Source organism: Carettochelys insculpta, chromosome 2, assembly GCF_033958435.1.
Source record: "Carettochelys insculpta isolate YL-2023 chromosome 2, ASM3395843v1, whole genome shotgun sequence".
NCBI lineage: Eukaryota > Metazoa > Chordata > Testudines > Carettochelyidae > Carettochelys > Carettochelys insculpta.
Window position 1 is genome coordinate 282142660 of NC_134138.1, and position 25782 is coordinate 282168441.

General features: G+C 45.9%; 1 protein-coding gene across 15 annotated transcripts in view; it reads left to right on the forward strand.

The window, feature by feature from the left end:
- The window catches only part of SMARCD3 (SWI/SNF related BAF chromatin remodeling complex subunit D3), a 311319-nt gene extending 298395 nt beyond the window's left edge, over positions 1–12924 (forward strand). For 4 of the 15 annotated variants that reach the window (XM_074985431.1, XM_074985432.1, XM_074985430.1 and 1 more), the window contains exons 12-15: positions 7784–7885; positions 8001–8039; positions 10669–10764; positions 11740–12896. In XM_074985431.1, coding sequence (XP_074841532.1) covers positions 7784–7885; positions 8001–8039; positions 10669–10764; positions 11740–11754 — 252 coding nt within the window. In that variant the 3' untranslated portion in view covers positions 11755–12896. Of the gene's footprint in view, positions 1–7783; positions 7886–8000 lie in introns of all 15 variants that reach the window. The other 11 variants (XM_074985427.1, XM_074985428.1, XR_012644121.1 and 8 more) reach the window with 10 other exon arrangements.
- Positions 12925–25782: the final 12858 nt, after the last annotated feature.

Sequence of the window (25782 nt, forward strand, 5' to 3'; positions counted from 1 at the left end):
AAAGTCGTCGGGATCAGTACAGACAATACCTCCACCATGTTTTACATAAACAGGCAAGGAGGAGCTCGATCCCGTACCTTATGCGCGGAAGCAATCCGCCTATGGAACTGGTGCATCGCCCACGATATAATCCTGAGAGCCTCCTACTTGCCGGGCACGCACAACATGAAGGCAGACCAGTTGAGCAGACGTTTTGCGCTCACCCACGAGTGGCAGATCCGTCCCGATCTACTACGGCCGATTTTCCACGCATGGGGGTTTCCCCAAATAGATCTGTTTGCCACTCAGCACAACAAACAGTGCCCACAATTCTCCTCCAGAGCAGGGCTGGGCCGGGGGTCCCTGGGGGACGCGTTCGCGATCCCGTGGGGAGGCCCTCTGCTTTACGCGTTTCCCCCCGCAGTGCTGATCCACAAGGTTCTGCAAAAAGCCAGGAGAGACAAGGCTCGGATGATCCTGATAGTCCCAACATGGGATCGCCAACCATGGTTCCCCCTACTCCTGCGCCTGTCGGACCGCCCACCGATGCCTCTTCCGGTGGCGCCGGATCTGCTCACGCAAGCCCAGGGGTCCATAGTGCATCCGCACCCCCAAAGCCTGCGACTGCAAGCGTGGCTAATCCATGGCTCAGCTCCCTAGAGAGCACATGCACAGTGGAAGTACAGCAAGTCCTAGAAAGTAGCAGGAGGACTTCCACTAGGAAAACCTACAAACAAAAATGGACTCGCTTCATGGCTTGGTGTTCTACCAAGCAGCTGGCCCCCCTTTCGGTGCCTATACCTACAATTCTAGAGTATTTACTGGACCTCAAGAGAGCAGGACTCTCGCTATCCTCGTTAAAGGTCCACCTTGCCACCATCTCGGCGTTCAGACATGAGGAGGGAGGGCACACGGTGTTCGCCCACCCTATGGTTACCAGGTTCCTCAAAGGGTTGGTAAACCTATACCCCCCTCGGAAACAGATTCCACATTCGTGGAGCTTGGACCTGGTGCTTACCACACTCATGGGACCACCGTTCGAGCCCATGGCCACGGTTCCCCTTCGCCTCCTTACAGTAAAGACGACCTTTCTTCTTGCAATTACGTCAGCCCGTCGGGTGAGCGAGCTTGCGGCAGTCATGGCAACGCCACCCTGCACTGTCTTTTCCAAGGAGGCGGTAACCATACGGCTGCATCCAGCCTTTGTTCCCAAAGTTTCTTCCGAGTTTCACATCAATGAACCTATTGTTCTACCCTCGTTCTATCCAAAGCCTCATAACTCCAGCGAAGAGGCGCGCCTACACCTCCTGGATGTGAGGAGGGCGCTAGCCTTCTACGTAGACAGGACCAAGTCCTTCCGAAAAACGGATAGACTCCTGGTCTCCCTCGCTCCCAAATCTAAAGGAGAAGGTCTCTCATCGCAGAGAATCTCAAAGCACATTGTATCCTGCATAAAAATGTGCTACGAGCTCAGAAAGACTCCTTTGTCGGCCACTCCCAGGGCTCATTCCACCAGGGCGGTGGCAGCATCAACAGCCTTTTTCAAGGGCGTTGCATTGAAAGACATTTGCAGAGCGGCGACCTGGTCATCCTACGACACCTTCGCCAAACATTACGCCCTTCACAGGGTATTCCAAGAGGATACCCGTCTCTCTGCAGCGGTCCTCTCGGGGACCAGCTGCACATAATCCGATTACCCACCACCTATCTGGGTTACTGCTGGGTAGTCACCTATGGTGGAGCACCCACGGGGACACTCGAAGAAGAAAGAGAAGTTACTCACCGTAGTAACGGTGGTTCTTCGAGATGTGTCCCCGTGGGTGCTCCACTTCCCGCCCATCCTCCCCGCTTCGGATCTCTGTTAGTGTTTTGCAGGGGCAACCGAGGCGGTTGGTCGAGGAACTGGCGGGGACCGGATCGCGCACATGGCCAGGAGCGCGCCAGGGAGCGGCGCGCGCCGGCGCATGCGCGGTCCGGCAGAAACTGCTTGGAAGATCCGATCTGCGGCGCCGGCCAAGCCGTCACCTATGGTGGAGCACCCACGGGGACACATCTCGAAGAACCACCGTTACTACGGTGAGTAACTTCTCTATCTGCAAGTGAAGATAGTCGACCTTCCCTTCGACTTGCAGAAGCTGTTTGCTGAATCAACTGACTCGGTCCTTCATTCCAGTAAAGATTCAAGAGCCACACTCAGGACCCTGGGGATTTACACCCCTCCATACTCTAAGAAAAGGTACTACCCACAGCAAAGGCGGTACCAGTACCAGCAACAGCGCCCCCAGTATCACAGGGGTTACGAGCAAGGGCGGCATCAGCAGCACCAGCAGTACAGAACCCCCAGGTGACGCTCACAACAGGGCCGTCCGTCCTCGGGGCGGGGCCAAAAGCCACAAGTTTGACATACAGATCCAGGGCTGCGCCATCACCACCATTGCACAAGATCATCCGAAACGGCTTTTTAACCATCGCCTCCAACCATTCTACGACCAGTGGCAAAGGATCACCACAGACAAATGGGTGCTGGAGATCATAGCCACGGGGTATTCTACTCTCGGTATTTCCTGACGGAGAAAAAGACAGGAGGCTGGAGGCCCATCTTAGACCTTCGTGGCCTCAACAGGTATCTACGCAAGCAACGTTTTCGGATGATCACGATTGCCTCCATCCTTACAGCACTGGACGATGGAGACTGGTTCGCAGCCCTCGATCTACAAGACGCGTACTTCCACATAACCATTCATCCGGCTCACCGACGTTTTCTCCGGTTCATGGTGGGCAACGAACACTTCCAATACAAGGTCCTACCGTTTGGCCTTTCCTCGGCCCCTAGAGTCTTCACCAAGACCTTGGCAGTGGTGTCAGCCTACCTGCACAGACGGGGTGTTTATCTTCCCGTATCTGGACTACTGCCTGCTCAAAGGGACCTCGAAAAGGGAGGTCCTCCGCATGATACGCGTCACAGCAAACACGTTCTCCTCACTTGGCCTGGTTATCAATCTGGCAAAATCAAAGATAGACCCCTCACAGGACATAGAGTTCATAGGGGCTCGCATAAACTCGGTTTCGGCGAGAGTATACCTACCAGAGGCTCGCTTTCGAGCCATCGGTTCCCTCGTGCAGGTCATCACCTTCAGCCCTACGGTGCCGGTCTTGACGTGCTTGCAGCTGCTGGGCCACATGGCAGCGGCTACGTTTGTGGTACAGAACGCCAGGTTGCACATGCGCAGCATGCAACACTGGCTGGCAAGTGTATACAAGCCGGCAGTACACACCGTTCACAGGGTGGTGTCGCCTTCACCTGGGGTGCGCGAATCCCTGCAATGGTGGGTAAACCCCGGGAACTTGCTAACAGGGGTACCCTTCCATCAGCCGCAAATATCGGTTTTCCTCACTACGGATGCCTCCCTCATAGGGTGGGGAGCGCACATGGGCGAAGAGGTGGCTTAAGGACTGTGGTCACCCACGGAACAGTCTCTACATATCAATGTTCTAGAGCTCAGAGCAGTGTTCAACGCCTGCAAACACTTTCGAGACCGTATACGAGGCAAAGTCGTCGGGATCAGTACGGACAATACCTCCACCATGTTTTACATAAACAGGCAAGGAGGAGCTCGATCCCGTACCTTATGCGCGGAAGCAATCCACCTATGGAACTGGTGCATCGCCCACGATATAATCCTGAGAGCCTCATACTTGCCGGGCTCGCACAACCTGAAGGCAAACCAGTTGAGCAGGCATTTTGCGCTCACCCACAAGTGGCAGATCCGTCCCGATCTACTACGACCGATTTTCCACGCATGGGGGTTTCCCCAAATAGATCTGTTTGCCACTCAGCACAACAAACAGTGCCCACGATTCCCCTCCAGAGCAGGGCTGGGCCGGGGGTCCCTGGGGGACGCGTTTGCGATCCCGTGGGGGGGCCCCCTGCTTTACGCGTTTCCCCCCGCAGTGCTGATCCACAAGGTTCTGCAAAAAGCCAGAAGAGAAAAGGCTCGGATGATCCTGATAGTCCCAACGTGGGATCGCCAACTATGGTTCCCCCTACTCCTGCGCATGTCGGACCGCCCACCGATGCCTCTTCCGGTGGCGCCGGATCTGCTCACGCAAGCCCAGGGGTCCATAGTGCATCCGCACCCCCAAAGCCTGCGACTGCAAGCGTGGCTAATCCATGGCTCAGCTCCCTAGAGAGCCCATGCACAGTGGAAGTACAGCAAGTCCTAGAAAGTAGCAGGAGGACTTCCACTAGGAAAACCTACAAACAAAAATGGACTCGCTTCATGGCTTGGTGTTCTACCAAGCAGCTGGCCCCCCTTTCGGTGCCTATACCTACAATTCTAGAGTATTTACTGGACCTCAAGAGAGCAGGACTCTCGCTATCCTCGTTAAAGGTCCACCTTGCCGCCATCTCGGCGTTCAGACATGAGGATGGGGGGCACACGGTGTTCGCCCACCCTATGGTTACCAGGTTCCTCAAAGGGTTGGTAAACCTCTACCCCCCTCGGAAACCGATTCCACCCTCGTGGAGCTTGGACCTGGTGCTTACCACACTCATGGGACCACCGTTCGAGCCCTTGGCCACGGTTCCCCTTCGCCTCCTTACAATAAAGACAACCTTTCTTCTTGCAATTACGTCGGCTCGTCGGGTGAGCGAGCTTGCGGCAGTCATGGCAACGCCACCCTGCACTGTCTTTTCCAAGGAGGCGGTAACCATACGGCTGCATCCAGCCTTTGTTCCCAAAGTTTCTTCCGAGTTTCACATCAATGAACCTATTGTTCTACCCTCGTTTTATCCAAAGCCTCATACCTCCAGCGAAGAGGCGCGCCTACACCTCCTGGACGTGAGGAGGGCGCTAGCCTTCTACGTAGACAGGACCAAGTCCTTCCGGAAAACGGATAGACTCCTAGTCTCCCTCACTCCCAAATCAAAAGGAGAAGGTCTCTCATCGCAGAGAATTTCAAAGCACATTGTATCCTGCATAAAAATGTGCTACGAGCTCAAAAAGACTCCTTTGTCGGCCACTCCCAGGGCTCATTCCACCAGGGCGGTGGCAGCATCAACAGCCTTTTTCAAGGGCGTTGCATTGAAAGACATTTGCAGAGCGGCGACCTGGTCATCCTACGACACCTTCGCCAAACATTACGCCCTTCACAGGGTATTCCAAGAGGATACCCGTCTCTCCGCAGCGGCCCTCTCGGGGACCAGCTGCACTTAATCCGATTACCCACCACCTATCTTGGGTTACTGCTGGGTAGTCACCTATTGTGGAGCACCCACGGGGACACTCGAAGAAGAAAGAGAAGTTACTCACTGTAGTAACGGTGGTTCTTCGAGATGTGTCCCCGTGGGTGCTCCACTTCCCGCCCATCCTCCCCGCTTCGGATCTCTGTTAGTGTTTTGCAGGGGCACCCGAGGCGGTTGGTCGAGGAACTGGCGGGGACCGGATCGCGCACATGGCCAGGAGTGTGCCAGGGAGCGGCGCGCGCCAGCGCATGCGCGGTCCGGCAGAAACTGCTTGGAAGATCCGATCTGCGGCGCCGGCCAAGCCGTCACCTATTGTGGAGCACCCACGGGGACACATCTCGAAGAACCACCGTTACTATGGTGAGTAACTTTTCTTTATGTGAGTTATCTTAGAATGCCATTTAAATTTTTTGGATTGTTGAGGGAATTTTTAATATTGTTGCCATATTTTTATATATGAATATTGTGTTTTGGGATGCAGTTCAGACCAGTGAGAAGCACTATTTTTGGTTCTCTGTGCCTTAAATATTGCGTCTGTTCTAGTTTGACTATGATCTGAAGAAGCGGGTCTATCCCACGAAAGCTCATCATCTAATAAATTATTTTGTTAGTCTTTAAAGTGCTACTGAACTGCTTTTTTGTTTTGGTAGAATATAAACTAACATGGCTATCTCTGTGTTACTGGTGACCAAAGATTAACATCTTCTGCCGCTGATATGAACACCACATGGTTCACATGGTTCACATCTGAGGAACAAAAACAAGAGGTGTAAGGTATCTTTCTTAAGAGCTGGGCTCACAAAGACACAGGTGGTCTCAGCTGAGACTGAGACAAAGAAAGGACACTAAGTGGTTCCCAAAGAAGTATGGCTGAAGGGAGCCCTAATGTTAGCTAGTCTAAAATCTGTCCTAGGGCTGGTCTACAGTGAAGCGTTACATCAGTATAGCTGTGCCTCTTGGGTGAGAAAAGTCCACATCCCTGAGGGAGAAACATAGTTAAGCAACCATAATCTCCAGAGCAGAGAGCACTAGATTTATGGAAGAATTTTTCCTTTGACCTGTTACCTAGTTACCACCTCTCAGGGAGGTGGATTACATAAATGATGGAAGAACCCCTCTCCTCACTGTAGTAACTGTCAACATGCAGAATGATACAGTAGTGGAGCTGCAGTTCTGTAGTGTTTCAAGTTTGGGCATAGCCTTATCCTTTCTTTCTCTGTGTTAACTTAAGAACTTCCTAATGCTGTGTGCCAAATGACTAAAAAACCCAGTTCTGTGGTGTGAGAGGGCTGCATAGAGCTGAAGCAGATACTTGCTACATGGAACTCTGAAGAGAGTAAGTCTCTTGACAGGAGTGTGCTTTAGTCAGAGTAGTTGTGCAAAGTTTAATGAGAGAAGCGAGAGTTCTGGAGCCTGGATGCACAGTCTAGACAGGGCTCAGAAGCCTTTCTGAGGTAGAGTGCCAAAATGTCATCTTTTGACCTCTATGTCTGGTCTAAGTGTCGGTGATACTTCTTTAAGTGACTAATAGTCCTACTTACAACACATTCATTAATAAATAAATTAAAATGCAGAGTTTTACTGTTTGTTTAGTGGTTGGTAGTATTAGCTGGTCTTTCGTTAATCCACAGGTGGCATGGCTTAGAGCGGGTTCCTGGATGCATGGGGGAAAAGGGCAGGGCTAAGCTTTCATCTTAAGTGCCAATGAAAATCAGCTTGCATGCCACTCTTGGCACCCATGCCAGGGATTGCTGATCCCTGTCTAGGAGATATGGAGGCCATGTATCCTATCCTTGTTGAGAAGTGTAAACGCTGTGGAATCTTGTACACTGAAGGAGTCCTCCCAGGGAGCTATTTTCAAACCAGGACATAGCATAGATTCAGTGCATTAATGACAGTACAAAATGCACTTAGTTTCCCTGCCCCTGTTCTATAACATCAGTTATATTTACTCAGTTTTTCAAAGTAACGCAGTGATTTGGCCATTGCTTTTAAAGCCCCCCTCACTGCTTTGAAAAACTCAACTATTTAAAGATTTTTCTTTCTTCACTAATTTTTCAATTTTTTTTATATTTTCTTGCAGACATTGTAAAAGTGTCTAAGTTTTTGGCCAATTTCGAGCTATCAGTTTTCTCCCCTTTCCTCATGTAATAATTGACTTACGTTCTCCATAGCAGTTCTTTCCCAGTTGGGAATTTAGTGGAATCAGAAGCCGTGTTCCCTTTAATTTTTTTCCATTGGGGTGAAATAAATTTTGTTACATGCACCAAGGTGTGTGGATGTGCACCACCAGTAGAAACACCTACTTGTGGATGGCTGTGGATGCTCTGCTAAACAGCTGGGTGGCACCTGAATCTCTCCTGGGTGGCTGCCCAAGCGCTCAACTTACAGGGAACACTGCTCAGGAGTTAGTACAGATAAGGATTTTGGATAAGGACAGCACTGTAGCTGTCTGGGAGCCACATAGACATTGCTGAGACACTTTGACTCCAGGTACATTAGAAGGTTGCATGCTGATTATGAAAGATGTGGTAAGAAATCATTGAATCTTTATTGCAGGTGATGACTGATGTGGTTGGGAATCCTGAGGAGGAACGTAGAGCTGAATTTTATCATGAGCCCTGGTCCCAGGAGGCTGTGAGCAGATATTTCTACTGCAAGGTAAGGAGGAAATGTAACATAGTCTGCTTGTGTCATGAATGTTTGCTAACTGGGCATGGGCAGAGTGAATCTTCCTTCCTGCTGATTGCAGATATGTAAATTTTTATTCTTTCAGATCCAGCAGCGTCGGCAGGAATTGGAACAGTCTCTGGGAGTGCGTAACACATAAATATTATTCACAATCTTCCATTGGCATCATGAACCTAGAGCCAGTGGATATTTCAGTGTTACTTAGCTCTTTGTTATACATGGACCTCTTTAATGACTGGACAAGAATGTGCCATCAGAAACTCCAGTCACAACACCAGCTTTAGTGTGACCCCTGAAAATCCTGCTAATGTGAGTGTCTCAAACCATTCCAGGCCGGAGAGGGCACAAGGTTTCTATTCCCTGTAGACATATCCATATCAATGAGGATTTCTACTTGCATCACTGAATTTTAGTAGAAAGTTCAGACACTATACCTTAAACTTATTGGACTATACCACATATTCATGGTCTGGAAGTGATGCTGGATGTTACAGTAAACTATATGTATGGCAAAACAAAGGCAGTTTTAATCCTTTGTGATTTCAACTGTGATCTCAGTGTCTCCAATGACAACTTTCCCTGAAATTGGACAAAATGTTTTCTCTTCCAGCTGTGGAATCATTGTTAGCCAAATACTGCTTCCATTCCAACTGGGGCTGGCAGCTCTTTCCCATTGGAGAGAAAGATTTCTGCCCAATAAGTAACAAAAGATCTATAAGAAGATATACAGTCCAGCCATTCATTCTCCAAGACATTATCCCTGTAAATAAAAGATGGAGTGAAGTGTTTCATAACACAAGCCAAGAACTCATCATCATACTAAAATTTAACATTCTGGAAGGAAAATAACTGCCTCTATTATAAGAAACCCACCAGTGGAATCACAGGAGTTAGTAGTGGTGAGGTTGGAGTCAAAAGGAAGTGTTCTGGGAAAGTGAAAATGACTTAGTGGTGCTTTGTGTATAACCGCTTTAGCTACAGTTGATATTACTGGAAGGTTACAGTGTAAGCTAACTAATTTCATAACTTATGTGCTGTACTGGCTATAACATTAGGAACAATGCTCAAAAGATTTTTCTTCCTAAACAGTGAAGTTCTGCAGAATTCAAGATGTGCAACTTCATAGCATGTAAGAAAATTACAGTGACTTCTTTTCTCTCTTGGGACCTTCACAAACTCCATGGGTGAGCCTTGTGTATCAACCACAGATGTACTACCTATAGCAGAAGAAACTTTCAGCCCTTCATTTCATCTGTATCTGTCTTCAGGATGCTGCTGAGTTACAAGAATTCTCTTTCCCAGTCAAGTTCCAGCAGGAGAGACTGAGAACTAGAAAAATCAGCCTCTCTCAAGAAGTATAGGAGATACAGGCTACGAAAATTACAATATATTAAACAGCACATGCCCCGCCCCCACACCCAAACTCTATGTAGCACACAAACCAGTCTGTAATAATAATCCATCATGAGTCCCAACCCAGAAAAGTTGCCAAAGTTGAATCAATGACTTATTGGTGATTGAGAGATCAAACTCCTCTTCTGGGATACTCCTACTTGCCTCCTTTTCTTCACTCTCATGCAAGGAAAAATAAGATCAGGTTTGTAGTGCACTGTTCTCAACAATGTAGATTGTTTTAATATTGCTGTCTCCTGCACTGTCATCTTTGCAGGTCTCCCCTGTTGAGAAATTGTCCTCTTCTGCTGTACTCGTGAGTTTCCTTTGACCTATTCTGGAAGGGGACATCCATCCTCTTCATTTAACCTCTGCTTTTATATGCAATAGATTTCATTCTGACCATTGTGTTCAGAGATCTATTTGGCATTTGAATTCGGCCTGTGATGATGTGACAGTCAGTATAATGTTACAAATTCATTTGATGTGAGACAGATCCCTGCTTTGTCCTGGACAAACACCTTTTCCTGTGAATGGGGGAACATGCTCCTCAGTGCTCGGGCTAGACTATTTCAATTTTAAAACTATTCCAGCCCTGCAGTCTTAAACTAAGACTAGAGTGGAAGTGTGAGGTTCCTAAGACATGAAACATACTCAGCTCACATTTACTCTGTTAGCCTGACCACAGGCAAAACATTCTAAAGTGAAACAGAGTGGGCTATCTGCAACTGTGCTTCCATATTTATTATGCTGCTGTATCAGTTGTGTGCATGCTCTTCAGTGTTTAGGCTTTTTTCAGTACATGTTAAATAGAGCAATTCAGAGGGTGGAGTCAGTCTCCATGAATAAGAAATACATAAATAATACATGTTTGTGGGAGAAAAGGAACAGCAAGGATTGGAGCATAGGTGAACACCACATGTGCCAGGGAACTTTAGATCAGATAAATATTGTCTGTCAGGTGCCAGATGGTCTTTCATGGAGATTCCAGCTGTGCTGCCTCTACTGGTAAGAGAAGATGGTGTGATAACAGCCCTTCTTCTTCATACAGGTCTGACTATGTTCAAGGCTTAATTGAACACTTCTTTTGCCCCAGATCTGTACTTTCATGTCAGGTTGTTCAGAATCTACATTAGTGTTGTTGCTTCCAACTTAGATATTTCTACCACTCAATATGTTAATGTCATAAATTAACTAGAGATAACACAAAATATATCCAGCTAGAGGCTGTGTTCTCAGTCTCCCCAATGTAGGCCAGAATTATATTCCCCAGTGATTATTCTTAAGAATATTGGTGGCTATCTCCCATGGCTAAACTGAGTACGGTAGTTTGATTTTTTTTTTTTATTGTTCAAAAACAGTCCTGCTTCTGCTGTTTTACTGAGGATGTCAAGAGAGAAACAGTCCCCTGTGTTCTGACTCTACAGCCAGGAGCCGAAGGCAGTATTTTAAGCAAGGTAGGAAATTGTATGTAGGGAGAAACAGTATAGCAGGACTGGGTAGAAGCTGAACAGCATTATAATCCTGGCAGAATTTGAGCAATAAACAAAATTGAATAAACTTAATTAATGGGTAGAAGAGGTTAGGAAGGCTCTGGAGAAAGTTCTCAGTAGACAATAATACAGGCAAATTGTGCCTAGTGCCGCTAAAAGAGCCATTTTGGCTATTTTATTTTAATACTATAGGACAACACAAATCTATGTGGGGTGCAATAAGAAGTCTTACTATTCTCAGAGAAATGGGTGTAGATAACCGCAGACAGTTGCATAGCTATATATATGGTGTAAACTAGAACCTATAGCAGATGACTGGGAAAGATTTAATGAAGACTCTATAGCAGGCCTATGCATGGGGACAAGGAAGGTGGGTCTTCGAGTTGAACTATGAAGTTGGCATGTTTGGAATAATCTTTTAGTCATACCAGCCTTGCACAGTGGATAAATTCAGAGACGGTGCTTCCTAGAAAATACAGAATGAACAAAAACCTATTTGGCCTTCTAGTCAGTTCCCCCAAATGGATGGTGCAATACAGTAGTGGAAGACATGCAGCAAAATGCTCTTAAGGTGCCATTAAGTCACAGTACAGACTACTCTGTGGGATACCATTTGGTTATAGTACAATTTATGTAATTTAATATGCTCTCTTTGCATATGTAGGTTTAAATATTTATAGAGAGTAACCACGTGAGACAGACAATATGTTAACTGCTGTGTAGGCTGGAAAGTGGGTAGGGAGTGCATAGCCTAATAACCTGTTATAAACTTGGTCTAAACTGTGGGCATTGCAGAAAAAAAAATTACCATTCTTAACGGTGGTTCGAGTGAAATGCGTGGGCTACGTCTACACTAGCACACTACATCGAAGTAGCCTATTTCGATGTAAGAACATCGAAATAGGCTACTTCGACACGTATCGTCTACACGTCCTCCAGGGCTGGTGCCATTGATGTTCAACATCGAAGTAGCAACGGAGAACGTCAAAAGGAGCTGCCCTGGAAGGAAATGCGGAGCATCCACACACACAAGCGCTCCCCATCGAAATAAGGGTCCAGCAAAGCCTCAAGCCACTCCCTTAAAGGGCCCCTCCCAAACACACTCAGCCTGCACAGCACGAGATTGACAGAGCCAACAACCAGTTGCAGACACGGTGCACGCAGCATGGACCCCCAGCTGCAGCAGCAGCAGCAGCAGCCAGAAGCCCTGGGCTAAAGGCTGCTGCACATGGCGACCATAGAGCCCTGCAGGGGCTGGACAGAGCATCTCTCAACCTCTCAGCTGATGAGCCGCCATGGAGGACCCCACTATTTCGATGTGGCAAGACGCGGATCGTCTACACACGCCCCACTTGGACATTGGATGTCGAAGTACGGCTCTATTCCCATTTTTGGATAGGAATAGCGATTTCAACGTCTTGCCGCCTAATGTCGATTTCAACATCGAAATAGCGCACGGCGCGTGTAGACGCGACACGTACTATTTCGACATTGTGCCAGCTACTTCGAAGTAGCCAGCTAGTGTAGACGCACCCATAATGTTGGAGATTCTAGTTCAGAAAGTACTCCAGTTGATAAAACTGACTGAAACACCATGTTGATCAGAATTGTGCCTTGAAGAATTGGATGGCATAGTTCTGGTGCAGCTTGTGAATCACCTATACTAGGATGCCCGATATTGTTAATAGAAACTTAACTGCAATCTTGATTGAACAAGTATTAAGAGTTGTTCCATATGTTGTGGAAGCAGGTTAGGGCAACACAGAATCTGTTTTCCTGAAGAATGCTTCCTCCTTTCTTGTAACTGCTCTGTTGTTCAGTGAGTACCATCTGGTCCATCAGATCTTGCCTTGTATGACAAACAGTTTTGCCAGTCTTATTCAGGAATGAAACTCCATAACTTTTGTGTGTGTTTGTAGGTGTATTGTGGTGGGAGGGGAGAGAGAGTAATGAGAGAGTGACATTTCCTCTACTATGTAGTCACCATATCTTTGTTGTATGATGCAGAGTGATTTGTAGAAAAGGTTTTAACAATAAATAATTGGTTTCTTTGTAACGTCTGTTGCATTACATCTCTAAAGAAAGCATACTCCATAAGCCCACTTTGAAACAATTGTACAATTGTTTGCAAATGTATTAACAAACTGCAAACGAGATTTCTGCACCTTTCCTCTCCTTCTGGTGACTCAGATAACTTCAGTATCTTCCTGAAGACTGCAATCACAGCTTTTGCGTGTGGGGAGGGTAAGGCTGCATCTATGCTATGAGATAAATTAGAATGTATTGATAATGATTTTGTAATTCTGGAATTTGTAAGTTTGAATTTGACCATCTTCACTTCCCACGTGCGCCTCACAAAGTCAACTCCCTGCTGCCACACACATATTGGCAAACATCGACTGTTGCAGTAGTGCATTGTGGGAATCTATCCCACGGTACCTTCATACCCAGAGCATTCTCGGTATGTTCGCTGATCTCCCACATTGCATATCTTCATTCCCCTCATGTGCTAAGTAAATGTCCATTTTTCCCATTGAAAGGAAGGAAAGTTAGGGCATCCACACAGATGGCAGAAAAGTTCACACAAATGTCTTTCTTCTGTTGCTGAATTCTCAACTAGCCATCCCATGATCACAGCTGATCCCTGAAAATATGGCAATCCCTGAAAATAATACAGGAACCCTGACTGTATTCTCAAAGTTAGAAGAAAGAGGATAGAAATGTCTAGGAAAAAGATTTTTGACTTTATTGAAAATGGTACAGGGACCCTCAAAATCATGAAGAAAGAGAAGATAGAAAAGTTTTTCAGAAAATAGAGTTGCTGATGGAGGGAGTCTTTGGCTTTCCAGTGCACTATAATGCTTCTGTGCCATGACTGTGTTCTCAGTTGGCCATCCACTGAGTGTCCCACCTCCCATCATTGAATGTGATCCCTGAAAATAACGTCGGGGCTCGGACTATATTGTAAAGTTAGAAGAGGATTGAAAAAGTCTAGAAAAAAGAATTTTTGACTTTTGCCTTCACTACACATATATTGCCAACATGGGTGATGTCAGTGAAATATCATACACTGAACTTATAACACAAACAGAAATCTCCACTTGACACCCGCCCCCCGCCCATTTCTGAGGGGGATCAAGGCATGAAGACAGACAGGAGATGTTAGCAAAAAGATTTTATAACCAAAATGTAAAGCCAGAAAGTGTCTGCAATGGACAACAAGCTCCCAAAAATATTTTTGTCAGGGAGTGAGGGGGGCTGTGGTCTGCAGCAGCTGAAGTAGCACCCCCAGCTATCTTAGCTGCTGGGGGAGGCTGCCCCACAGCAGCAGCAAGCCCCATTGGTTCCACACTGTGGGCATAGGGGGCCTTAGTGGGGGGGCAGTTGAGTGTTCTTCCCTGAGTATCTTGGCTGCTGTGGGAGACTTCTCCATGGCAGCAGCAAGCCCCTGAATATGTTAGCCACTGGGGGAGGCTTCCCCATGGCAGCAGCAAACCCCCAAATATCTTAGCTGCTGGAGGAGGCCTCCCCCCTGGCAGCAGCACCCCCCTCCCAGTATCTTAGCTGCCAGGGGAAACTTCCCCACAGCAGCTGCTAACCCCTGAGTATCTTTTCCACCCTTGGAGCCCTAAATGCACGCAATCTGTGACATGGTCCTGCTTGGCAGTATGATTAGCACTGAAAGGCAGGCACATCCTTTTATTGGGTTGGGGACTACCCATGTGATGTGGCAGAGTGCAGGAAAGACCCAGAGTGTGTGGCATCTGTGGGGGAAGGAAAGGGCATTCTCACACAAATGTAAACCACTGAGAAGAAGTTTCGTGGCCTCTTATGCAAGCACAACCCCCAGAACAGCCTTGTTGCCATGTGGTGTGGTGGGGCAATGAGTGGCACCAGGCAGTGCAGAAAAAACTAACAAGTGTAGAGACAGAGCCACAAACTGCATGCAGGGGTTATTTGTAATGGCTAGATGGGCTTACAATGCACATAGTAAAGAAAGAAAGACGCTTCTCAGAATCTCATACAAACATGAGCCCACAGCCAAAGGCTTGCTGCTCCTGCTCTGAAATTCACGGTCTTCCTGTTATTGGAGAGCAGCAGCAGAGGAAGGCATCATGGGTTACATATGGGACACCTTTGGAAGCTAATAAATTTGATTTTAAGATGCAGAGCTTCCACACTGGCCTTTAATCGAACTTCTGAATTCGAGCTTAACACTATACCCATCAGGTAACTGCAATTTTGTAATAATATTAGTGCTCCCTAAATTGAGCTAATGGTATTTACAGAGAAGACAGTCACATGGTAATCCTATGCCTTAAATTCAATCTAATAGTGTTGATGCAGCCTAAGAGAGGAAAAGAGGAGGTCACAGGTCAACTGAAGGGCCAAACTATGATGCAAGTTTGCATATGTCTGCAATGGGGAAAAACCAGAGGTTTTTCTGCTCAGTCCCAATGCGGAAGGTGGGGGCCCACAAGGTACTTTAAAATACCTTGCCACTAAAGACTTGTGTTAAAAATTCCCCAAGATCACAGATTCTTTGCACTTGGATTGGTATTGCTGCCATCACCCAAAGTCAAAAGAAGTTTGAAAATCCAAGAAGGTGCATCTAAGAATTCCTTCTTGTGAGCTACCCTCAAGCTTGTTTAACCCTTCCTCTTGAGACAGCTTGAAAACTGTAATTTCTCTTAGTCATTTTGCTTTGCCGTCTCAGGCACATGCACACAGACCCTCCTGTCTTTTAGACCACAGGACACATGGTCTAAAAGGGATGTTTTTTGTTGTTTTTTTTTTTAATTAACAGCAAAAGAACTCACTTGGTGAAACATTACTTGATTGCTAGTTCTTACAGGGCAACTGAAAAAAAAACAACAGAGAATTGCTTCCTTGGGATTCAGTTTGGAAGTTACAGTGCAAGGGGTTGAGAAGCCTGACAAATCCAAAAATAATGAAAAGAACCTGGATGTGTCCAACTTAACGTTCGCTGCTGTATTCACATATCAGTTGTGTCAAGCTTTAGTCCTTTCCTAGGCAAAGATATTTGATTCTCCATGCATGGCTCTCTGGCTTAATTTATGTCCATCCAGGTTCTGCTCTGGTTACACAACAAGAACAGGAACGTCGCTGCTTCCGACCCTACCCTTGCTAATGCTACTGGGATATTGAGTTCAAGTCAGAGTGGACGGAAGACAGGGAATGGGACCCAGAACATACTGTTTCAGAAAACAGAGAAATGGGAGGGTGGGGGAAAGAAGTAACACAAAAGCCTGTGGTTTTTCAATGGGCTATCATTTTCTCACAGCTGTTGAGACCAGGAGCTGGGGAAAAAGTACTGTTGCAGCTTGCAGTAAATTATCAGGAATATTTGAACTTTGTTCATAGAATCATAGAGTACTAGAACTGGAAGGGAATGCAAGAGGCCATCTAGTCCAGTTCCCTGTCCTCATGTCAGGACCAGGCACCATAATCTGCTCTTATACATCTTCAGTGATGGATATTCCACAACCTCCCTAAGCAATTAATGGCAGTGATTGACCACTGTTACAGTTAAGAAGTTTTTGCTAATGTCCAACCTAAACCTCCTTTTCTGCAATTTAAGCCCATTGCCTCTTGGCCTGTCAATAGAGGTTAAGGAGAACAATTTTTCTCCCTCCTCCTAATGCCCCTTTAGGTACTTGAAAACTGCTGTTGTGTCCTTTCTCGGTCTTCCCTTTTCCAAACTAGACAAACCCGATTATTTCAGTCATCCCTCATAGGTCATTTTCTAGAGCTTTTATGACTTTTCTCTGGCCTCTCTCCAATTTTGCCACATCTTTCCTGAAATTTGGTGCCCGGAACTGAACACAATACTCCAGTTGAGGCTGTTGACCTTGGCAGGGGGAGGGAAAATAGTAAGATTTATGGATTTGGGAAGGCTCGCCAATCTGACAAAGTTTAAAGATGCTAGGTTTGCACCTCTCCTGAGTTAACAGTGGAGTCTGAGACAGAGCCTGTCTCAAGTTAGAGGTGAGTTTTTCAGGACTTCCAGTGATTACACAACAATATTTTTAGCAGCACTTATGGTTTGTTTATTTAGCAGCACAACGATATTTAAGCAGTGCTTAACAAATGCAAACTGAAGGTATCTAACACAGTCAGTATCTGGTTAGAATCAAAGGTTGTCGCTTAACAAAAGTCTAAAGTAATTCCTGGCCTGTGACGAAATCTAAACCAAAGTACAGATGAGGAATTCAAAGCACCGACTGCATACTCACAGCTGTTGCTGATTGCTGCTTTTCTGTCCTGTGATTCTTTCACTTTTCTCAGAGTTTCTGCTGCAATCCATTCTTTGTGATGCCTTGTCCTCTTTCACAATGTTTTAATAGCAGGTCTCTTTCCAGGCTGTTTTGTTGTGTTCTCAAATGTGTTCCATCATAGCATCTTTCAGGATGAAGTTTGTCAGAAGTGCATATCTGTTAGACAGCTTCACTTGGAAACCAGCGCTTGTCCCGATATCCTTCAGCTGCTCCATGTTAAATCTCAATTCTAGTTTGGTCGCTTTTGTGGTTTACCTCTTGAGCTTGAACTTGAGTTTTATCATAATCAAATAATGGACTTCTCCTCTTCTAGTGCAAATGTCCTTCATCCATCTTCTGAAAGAATTCATGATAAAACTGTGATCAATCTGGTTTTCTGCCTAGTGGTCCAGTGAAACCCAAGTGACATTATGGATCCGTTTGGGTGGAAAAAACACTACCACCTATCACCAATCCATTGAGGAACAAAAGTCAATGAAGCACTCTCCATTTTTATTCATGTTGCCTAGGCCTTCTCTTCTCATGGTCTGTTCTCTGCTTGTATTTATACTTAAAATTTTCTCATTGAAGTTGTGTATCAAAATCATAGAATCATAGAAGGTCATCTAGTCCAGCCCCCTGCTTCAAGCAGGATCAACCCCCCACTAAGTCATCCCAGCCAGGACCTTGTCCAGCCAGGACATAAAAACCTCGAGGGATGGAGAAGGCTTTTATGTAAATTAGGTGGTCATGGGATAGGAGGAAAGATCCTTTCATGGATCGGGAATTGGTGAAAAGACAGAAAACAAAGGGTGGGAATCAATGGTAAATTTTCACAATGGAGGAGGGTAACTAGTGGTGTTCCCCAGGGGTCAGTCCTGGGACCGATCCTGTTCAACTTGTTCATCAATGATCTAGAAAATGAGGTAAGCAGTGAGGTGGCAAAGTTTGCAGATGACACCAAGTTGTTCAGGACAGTCAAAACCAAAAGGGATTGTGAAGAACTACAAAAAGATCTCAGCAAACTGAGTGATTGGGCAGCAAAATGGCAAATTGAAATTTAATGTGGGTAAGTGTAAGGTAATGCATGTTGGAAAAAATAACCCAAATTACACGTACTACATGATGGGGTCAAATTTAGCTACGACAGATCAGGAAAGGGATCTTGGAGATATAGTGGATAGTTCTCTGAAGACATCCACGCAGTGTGCAGCGGCAGTTAGTAAGGCAAATAGGATGTTAGGAATTATTAAAAAAGGGATCGATAATAAGACAAAAGATATCATACTTCCTCTATATAAAACTATGGTACGCCCACATCTTGAGTACTGCGTGCAGATGTGGTCTCCTCACCTCAAAAAAAATATATTGGCATTAGAAAAGGTTCAGAAAAGGGCGACTAAGATGATTAGGGGCTTGGAACGGGTCCCATATGGGGAGAGGCTAGAGAGACTGGGACTTTTCAGTTTGGAAAAGAGGCGATTGAGGGGCGATATGATAGAGGTATATAAAATCATGAATGGTGTGGAGAAAGTGAATATAGAAAAATTATTTACCTTTTCCCATAATACAAGAACTAAGGGACACCAAATGAAATTGATGGATAGTAGGTTCAAAACTAATAAAAGGAAATTTTTCTTCACACAGCGCACAGTCAACCTGTGGAACTCCTTGCCCGAGGAGGCTGTGAAGGCCAGGACTCTCTTAGGGTTTAAAAAAGAGCTTGATAAATTTTTGCAGGTTAGGTCCATAAATGGCTATTAGCCAGGGATAAAGTATGGTGCCCTAGCCTTCTGAAAAAGGGCAGGAGATGGATGGCAGGAGATAAATCACTTGATCATTGTCTTCTGTTCTCCTTCTCTGGGGCACCTGGCATTGGCCACCGTCGGCAGATGGGATGCTGGGCTGGATGGACCTTTGGTCTGACCCAGTATGGCCGTTCTTATGTTCTTATGAGAATCCACCATCTCCCTAGGCAACACATTCCAGTGCTTCACCACCCTCCTGGTGAAGTATTTTTTTCCTAATATCTAACCTACACTTCTCCCTCTTCAACTTCAGACCATTACTCCTTGTTCTGACATCTGACACCACTGAGAACAGTTTCTCACCCTCCTCTTTAGAGCTCCCCTTCAGGAAGTTGAAGGCTGCTATTAAATCACCTCTAAGTCTTCTCTTCTGTAAACTAAACAAGCCCAAATCCCTCAGCCTCTCCTCATAGGTCTTGTGCTCCAGCCCCTTAATTCTTTTTTGTTGCCCTCCGCTGAACCTGCTCCAGCAAATCCTCATCCTTTTTATACTGGGGGGCCCAAAACCAGACACAATATTCAAGATGTGGCCTCACCAGTGCCAAATAGGGGAGGGAATAACTACTTCTCTAGATCTGCTTGAAATGCTCCTCCTAATGCACCCTAGTATGCCGTTAGCCTTCTTGGCTACAAGGGCACACTGTTTACTCACATCCAGCCTTTCATCCACCATAACCCCTAGGTCCCTTTCTATCGTACTGCTGCTGATCCAGTCAGTTCCCAGCCTGTAACAATGCTTGGAATACTTCTGCCCCAGGTGCAGGACACTTCACTTCTCCTTGTTGAACTGTATCAGATTTCTTTTGGCCCAGTCCTCCAATTTATCCAGTATTGGAGGGGTAGCTGTGTTAGTCTGGATCTGTAACAGCAACGAAGGGTCCTGTGGCACCTTATAGACTAACAGAAAAGTTTTGAGCATGAGCTTTCGTGAGCACAGACTCACTTCATCAGATGCTGCATCTGATGAAGTGAGTCTGTGCTCACGAAAGCTCATGCTCAAAACTTTTCTGTTAGTCTGTAAGGTGCCACAGGACCCTTCGTTGCTGTTACAATTTATCCAGGTCACTCTGGATTCTCTCTCTACCCTCCAATGTATCTGCCTCTCCCCCTAGTTTTGTGTCATCCACAAATAAAATCAACATATCCTTCTTTGTTTTCTGGTTCACAGCACTTTGTATTTTGTCATAGAAGTCTGCTTTACATTCCTCAGCTGCTTTGTTGGTTGGCACATAACATTGCACAATTAGTATGTTCCATGCTTTGGTGTAGAAGCTCGCTGTGATGATGCATGCTGATACAGCTGTCCACTACATTAAAGCACCAGATGCCTCTCTTGATAACTTCAAACCCACAACCTCTCTGTGTGGTGTGCCCTATTCATGTCCTGAATAGATGAGGGTTTCACCTGTTTCCATGTGCAGCTGCCCAGATTGTGTCCATATTGTCACCCACAAGCCCAAAACTGCAAGTTTGTACTGTTTCACCTGTGCTGCAATCTGTACTGTCTTCCCCACTTGATACACTGTCTGAACGTTCCACATACCAAACTGGATGTCTATCTGGGGTGGGAGAAGGGTCACCTGTGGGGCAGCTGCCTTTAGGCTTTCCCTACCACCCTTCATACGCAATCCAAGCAGATTGCCAACTCCTCACAAGACTTGTGTACTTGTAGTGTTCTTTGTAAATATTTCTGTAACTTTTGTTTTTTTTATGGATAAGGTTGTTAACCCTAAGCCAACGCCTTTTACCTCTGGGAGAGGTGACCCAAATTTGTCTGGTATCTACCCTTTGACCTGTCCAGTTTGGGTGAACCTTCTAGGAGCTGTAGCTCCTGCTGGCAAAGCTCTCTGGGTCCTTGAGACACACAAGCCACCTCACCACAACAAAGAATGGACTGTGCTTGCTTTGTTTTACCTAGTGGCCTGCCAACAGGAGTGTTAGTGAAAACACTGACACCCCTTAGCCAGCACATGACAGTGACAGCTTCTTCCACTTGGGGAGTAGACCATAGGTGAACAATAACTTTTGATGGGGATAGCACCCCTAACCTGTTAACCCAACCCTTAACCAGTCCAAACCCTAACCCAAACCCTAACCTCATAACCCAACCCTAACCTCTAACCTAAGCCTAGCCCTAACCCAACCATAACCCTAACTACTAATCCAAACCCTTACTTTAATCCAACCCTAATCTAGCCCTAAACCTACCCTAACCTCTAACTCTAACACCACCTGCCCCTAACCCCTTAACCTTATGCTAAAAAAGTAAGAACAGCAATTTTAGTCCAATTTTGTTAAAAAAAACTATAACTCAAGAACTGCAGTGCACGTAAGCATGAGACAGAATCACACAGAATCACAGAATCATAGGGCTGGAAGGGACCTCAGGAGGTCATCTAGTCTAGCCCCCTGCTTCAAGCAGGATCAACCCCCACTAAGTCGTCCCAGCCAGGACCTTGTCAAGACGGGACTTAAAAACCTCAAGTGATGCAGAATCCACCACCTCTCTAGGCAACACATTCCAATGCTTCACCACCCTCTTGGTGAAGTAGTTTTTCCTAATATCTAACCTACACCTCTCCCTCTTCAACTTCAGACCATTACTCCTTGTTCTGACATCTGACACCACTGAGAACAGTTTCTCACCCACCTCTTCAGAGCTCCCCTTCAGAAAGTTGAAGGCTGCCATTAAATCACCTCTAAGTCTTCTCTTCTGTAAACTAAACAAGCCCAAATCCCTCAGCCTCTCCTCATAGGTCTTGTGCTCCAGACCCTTAATCATTTTTGTTGCCCTTCGCTGAACCTGCTCCAGAAATCCACATCCTTTTTATACTAGGGGGCCCAAAACTGGACACAGTATTCGAGATATGGCCTCACCAGTGCCGAATAAAGAGGAGTAACTACTTCTCTAGATCTGCTCGAAATGTTCTTCCTAATGCACCCTAGTATACCGTTAGCCTTCTTGGCTACAAGGGCACACTGTTTACTCATATCCAGCCTTTCATCCACCATAACCCCTAGGTCCCTTTCCATCGTACTGCTGCTGAGCCAGTCGGTCCCTAGCCTATCCCAATGCTTGGGATTCTTCTGCCCCAGGTGCAGGACTCTGCACTTCTCCTTGTTGAACCACATCAGATTTCTTTTGCCTCAGTCCTCCAATTTATCCAGGACACTCTGGATTCTCTCTCTAACATCCAATGTATCTGCCTCTCCCCCTAGTTTTGTGTCATCCACAAACAAAATCAACATCTCCTTTCAGAAATGATATGTGGACAAAGCTGGCAGCAGGCTCTGTTGCAAGGAAAAGGCCCAGGACTGGTGTTCCTGTGGTATAGACTGTTGCTCTTGGTGAGAATCCTCATAAGGTTGGGAGGTTGTCTGTAGGACAGAACAGGCATGTCACCCAGGGCGTTCTGGAGTGTGGCATCCTGATTAAGGATATGTTGTAGGTGTTTAATAATTCATTGCAGTGGTTTGATTTGGGGGCTGTAAGTGATGACCAGTAGTGTTCTGTTCATGTGTTTTTTGGGCCTATCTTGGAGTAGCTGGTCTCTGGGTATTCATCTGGCCCTGCTGATTTGTTTTTTTATTTGTTCTGTTGGGTAATTCAGGTTTATGAATATTTGGTAAAGATCTTGTAGTTTTTGGTCTCTGTCAGTTAGATCAGAGCAAATGCGATTGTACCTAAGGGCTTGACTGTAAACAATGGATCTAGTTATGTGTGCAGGATGGAAGCTAGAAGGGAGTAGGTAAATATAGCGATCAGTGGGTTTCTGGTACAGTGTGGTACCAATCAGGCCATCCTTGATTAGTACTGTAGTGTCCAGGAAATGCATCTCCTGCAAGGAGTAATCGAGGCATAAGTTGTTGGTGGGGTGCAGATTCTTCTAGGGTCTCTATACGGTGGGTCCAAATCATAAAGATGTCATCGGTGTATCTTAAGTAGAAGAGGGGTAATAGGGGATGAGAGCTGAGGAATCGTTGTTCCAGGTCAACCTATCCTTAATCAGGATGCCACGCTCCATAAGGCCCTAAGTGACAGATCTATTCTCTCTTACAGGCAACCTCCCAACTTTATGAGGATTCTAACTAATAGCCACAGTCTATACCGCGGGAATACCAGTCCTGGGACTTTTCCTTGCAACAAAGCCCGCTGCCAGCTTTGTCAACATATCTATTCTGGTGATACCATCACTGGACCTAACCAGGTTATTCACAGAATCATGGGCACATTCTCATGTTCCTCAACTAGCATCATATATGCTATCATGTGCAAACAATGCCCAGATGCTTTGTATATTGGGCAGACTTCAAACTCTCTCAGACAGAGTTAATGGGCACAAAACAGACATAGAAACACTCCTGATCCACAAACTGGTCAGCCAACATTTTAATGGAGTGGGCCATTCTGTTAATGACTTAAAAGTCTGCTTCTTACTGAAGAGGAATTTTCACAACACTCCTGAAAGACAGGCTGCTGAACTCTCTCTTTTATATTCAAATTTGACACATTAACACACATTTACACAAATTTGACACATTAACACACATTAACACAAATTTGACACATTAACACATGGTTTGAACCGGGATGCAAATTTTCTGGGTCATTATAGGGGCTCTTTTGCATATTGCATGGCTTAATCCAATTCTTGACTCCACCCACCACCCCTACCCCTCTACTCTCTGATTTGCTCACCTTGATATTTTGTTTTCTGATGTGTCAACCTTGATTACTATTTTTGGTTCTCTGTGCCTTACATTTTGAGTCTGTTCTGGTATGCCTATGATCTGAAGAAGTGGGTCTGTCCCACGAAAGCTCACCTCATAAATTATTTTTTTAAAGTGCTACTTGACTGGTTTTTGTTTTGATAGTACATAGACTAGCACCACTTTCTCTCTGTTACTATAGGATATGATGAGAAACAGTAAGTACTCAAAGTGACAGCAAATAAGCAGCTTGCCTAAAGACAACAAGTAGGGTGAGAAATTACTACTTCAATACAGTCTTTTGAAGATTGCAAACATATTTGTTTTGTTTGAATAGTATTGGTTTTGTTTTATATGCTTAAACTGCCCTTCTTGCTCTCCTTTGTAAACATTTAACTACAAAAGGTAGGTTTTAATAAACTTGTTTTTGTTTATTAAACCTAATCCATATAATTTCTAAGGGTGGGGGTCGGGGGAAGAGAAGTTGTACATTATCTTCTTCCATATGTAAGTAGTGTGCAAATTTATTATCTTGCATTATAGAGACTTCACTGTGGTCTCAGACTTTTTTTGGGTGTACTTTGCAGAAGAGAATTGTGCTTGATGAGTTCCTAGCTGAGTCTTCCGGCCTAGAAACCTCCCCTCCCTCTGCCATTCAGACTAGTTCTCCCAGTGTCCTGAGGTTGTCTGTGCTTCAGGCTCCCCAGACCCCTCCAAAAAAAAAAAAAAGCTGGAACGGTGCTCCTGGGGCTGAGGAGGGCTGGCTTTTGTGCACTGCTTGTCCCAGTTGGGGGATGGCTGGGGACATGTGCATAGCCAATAGATGCAAGGGTTAGGATAATGCAGGGTGAATGCTGTGTTGCAAAGCTAGGGCATGGGAACATTTCAGTGCTATGATGTGACCAAGTGAGGCTTTTGAGGGATTTTATTCCCTTTGTTTTACCTGTTTTCTACTGTTCTGTAGTAATTACACGTGAGTACCTCAGGTTCTGTAGCCATAGAATCAAAGCACAGTCAGAGATGGGTGTTTGGGTGCGCCTAATTCTAACTCATAGGCAAGGGGCCTTCATGACTTTGTGTCACCAGCTTGCCTAGGTTACACTTTTTCCTGGGAAACAGGGAAAGGCAGCAGGAGGGGCCTGGCCAGTTGGAATTTTAACTGTGCAGATAGGGAAGGAGGGTAGTCTGGGCTGACTGGAGAGGGAAGAAGGAAAGCAGGGCCCTAGCTTGGGGACCCTTCTCTGGGCCCCCTCTCCTCATGATGGACTGTCCTGCTTCTAGTTTCTGTGCTGGCAAGTCTGTTCCATGTGGTGTCCCAGTCACCTAATAAACATTCAGCTCTACTTCCTGGCTGAGAGTCACATCTGACTGTAGATGGAGTGCAGGGATTGGTGACTCCCACACACTGTATCATATGCGTATTGATCCATGACAGTGTGGTGCCATACAAGTAGTTAAGGGAAGGCTTTGAGTGAAACACATAGTTGCCATAGAGAAAGCTAATATGGTTCCCATCTCACTGGGGGAGTTGTTTGGTGATATGTAAGTTGAATATGTGTGGTAGGCAGGGCTACAAATCGAGCTTGAAGGAAGGGATTGAGTGATGCACACAATGATCATGACAAGTATCAGAGAGGTAGCGGTGTTAGTCTGTAGCTTTGAGAACAACAATGCTCATGGGGGGTGTTGCTGACCATGAGGGGAGGTGTGTGGTGTGATGCACACTGTGAATATTGTTCAGGTGCTCTGCTACAGAACTACCTACAGAAAGGAATTGAAGAACAATAATCATTGGCTAAAGGAGGAAGAGTCTGAGTGATGCACTTAATAATGAGGCAGTGGGGAGATAAGGGTTTGGAAGACACACACAATGCTTACAAAATGGGGTTGGGGTGTTGAAAAGTGTTAGGGTTGGGGGTTAGGATTCGGGTGGGGTGAGGCGTTAGGGGTTAGGGGTTAGGGATTAGGGTTAGGGTTACATAAGAACATAAGAACGGTCATACTGGGTCAGACCAAAGGTCCATCCAGCCCAGTATCCCGTCTGCCGACAGTGGCCAATGCCAGGTGCCCCAGAGAAGGAGAACAGAAGACAATGATCAAGTGATTTATCTCCTGCCATCCATTTCCTGCCCTTGTACTGAAGGCTAGGGCACCATAGTTTACCCCTGGCTAATAGCCATTTATGG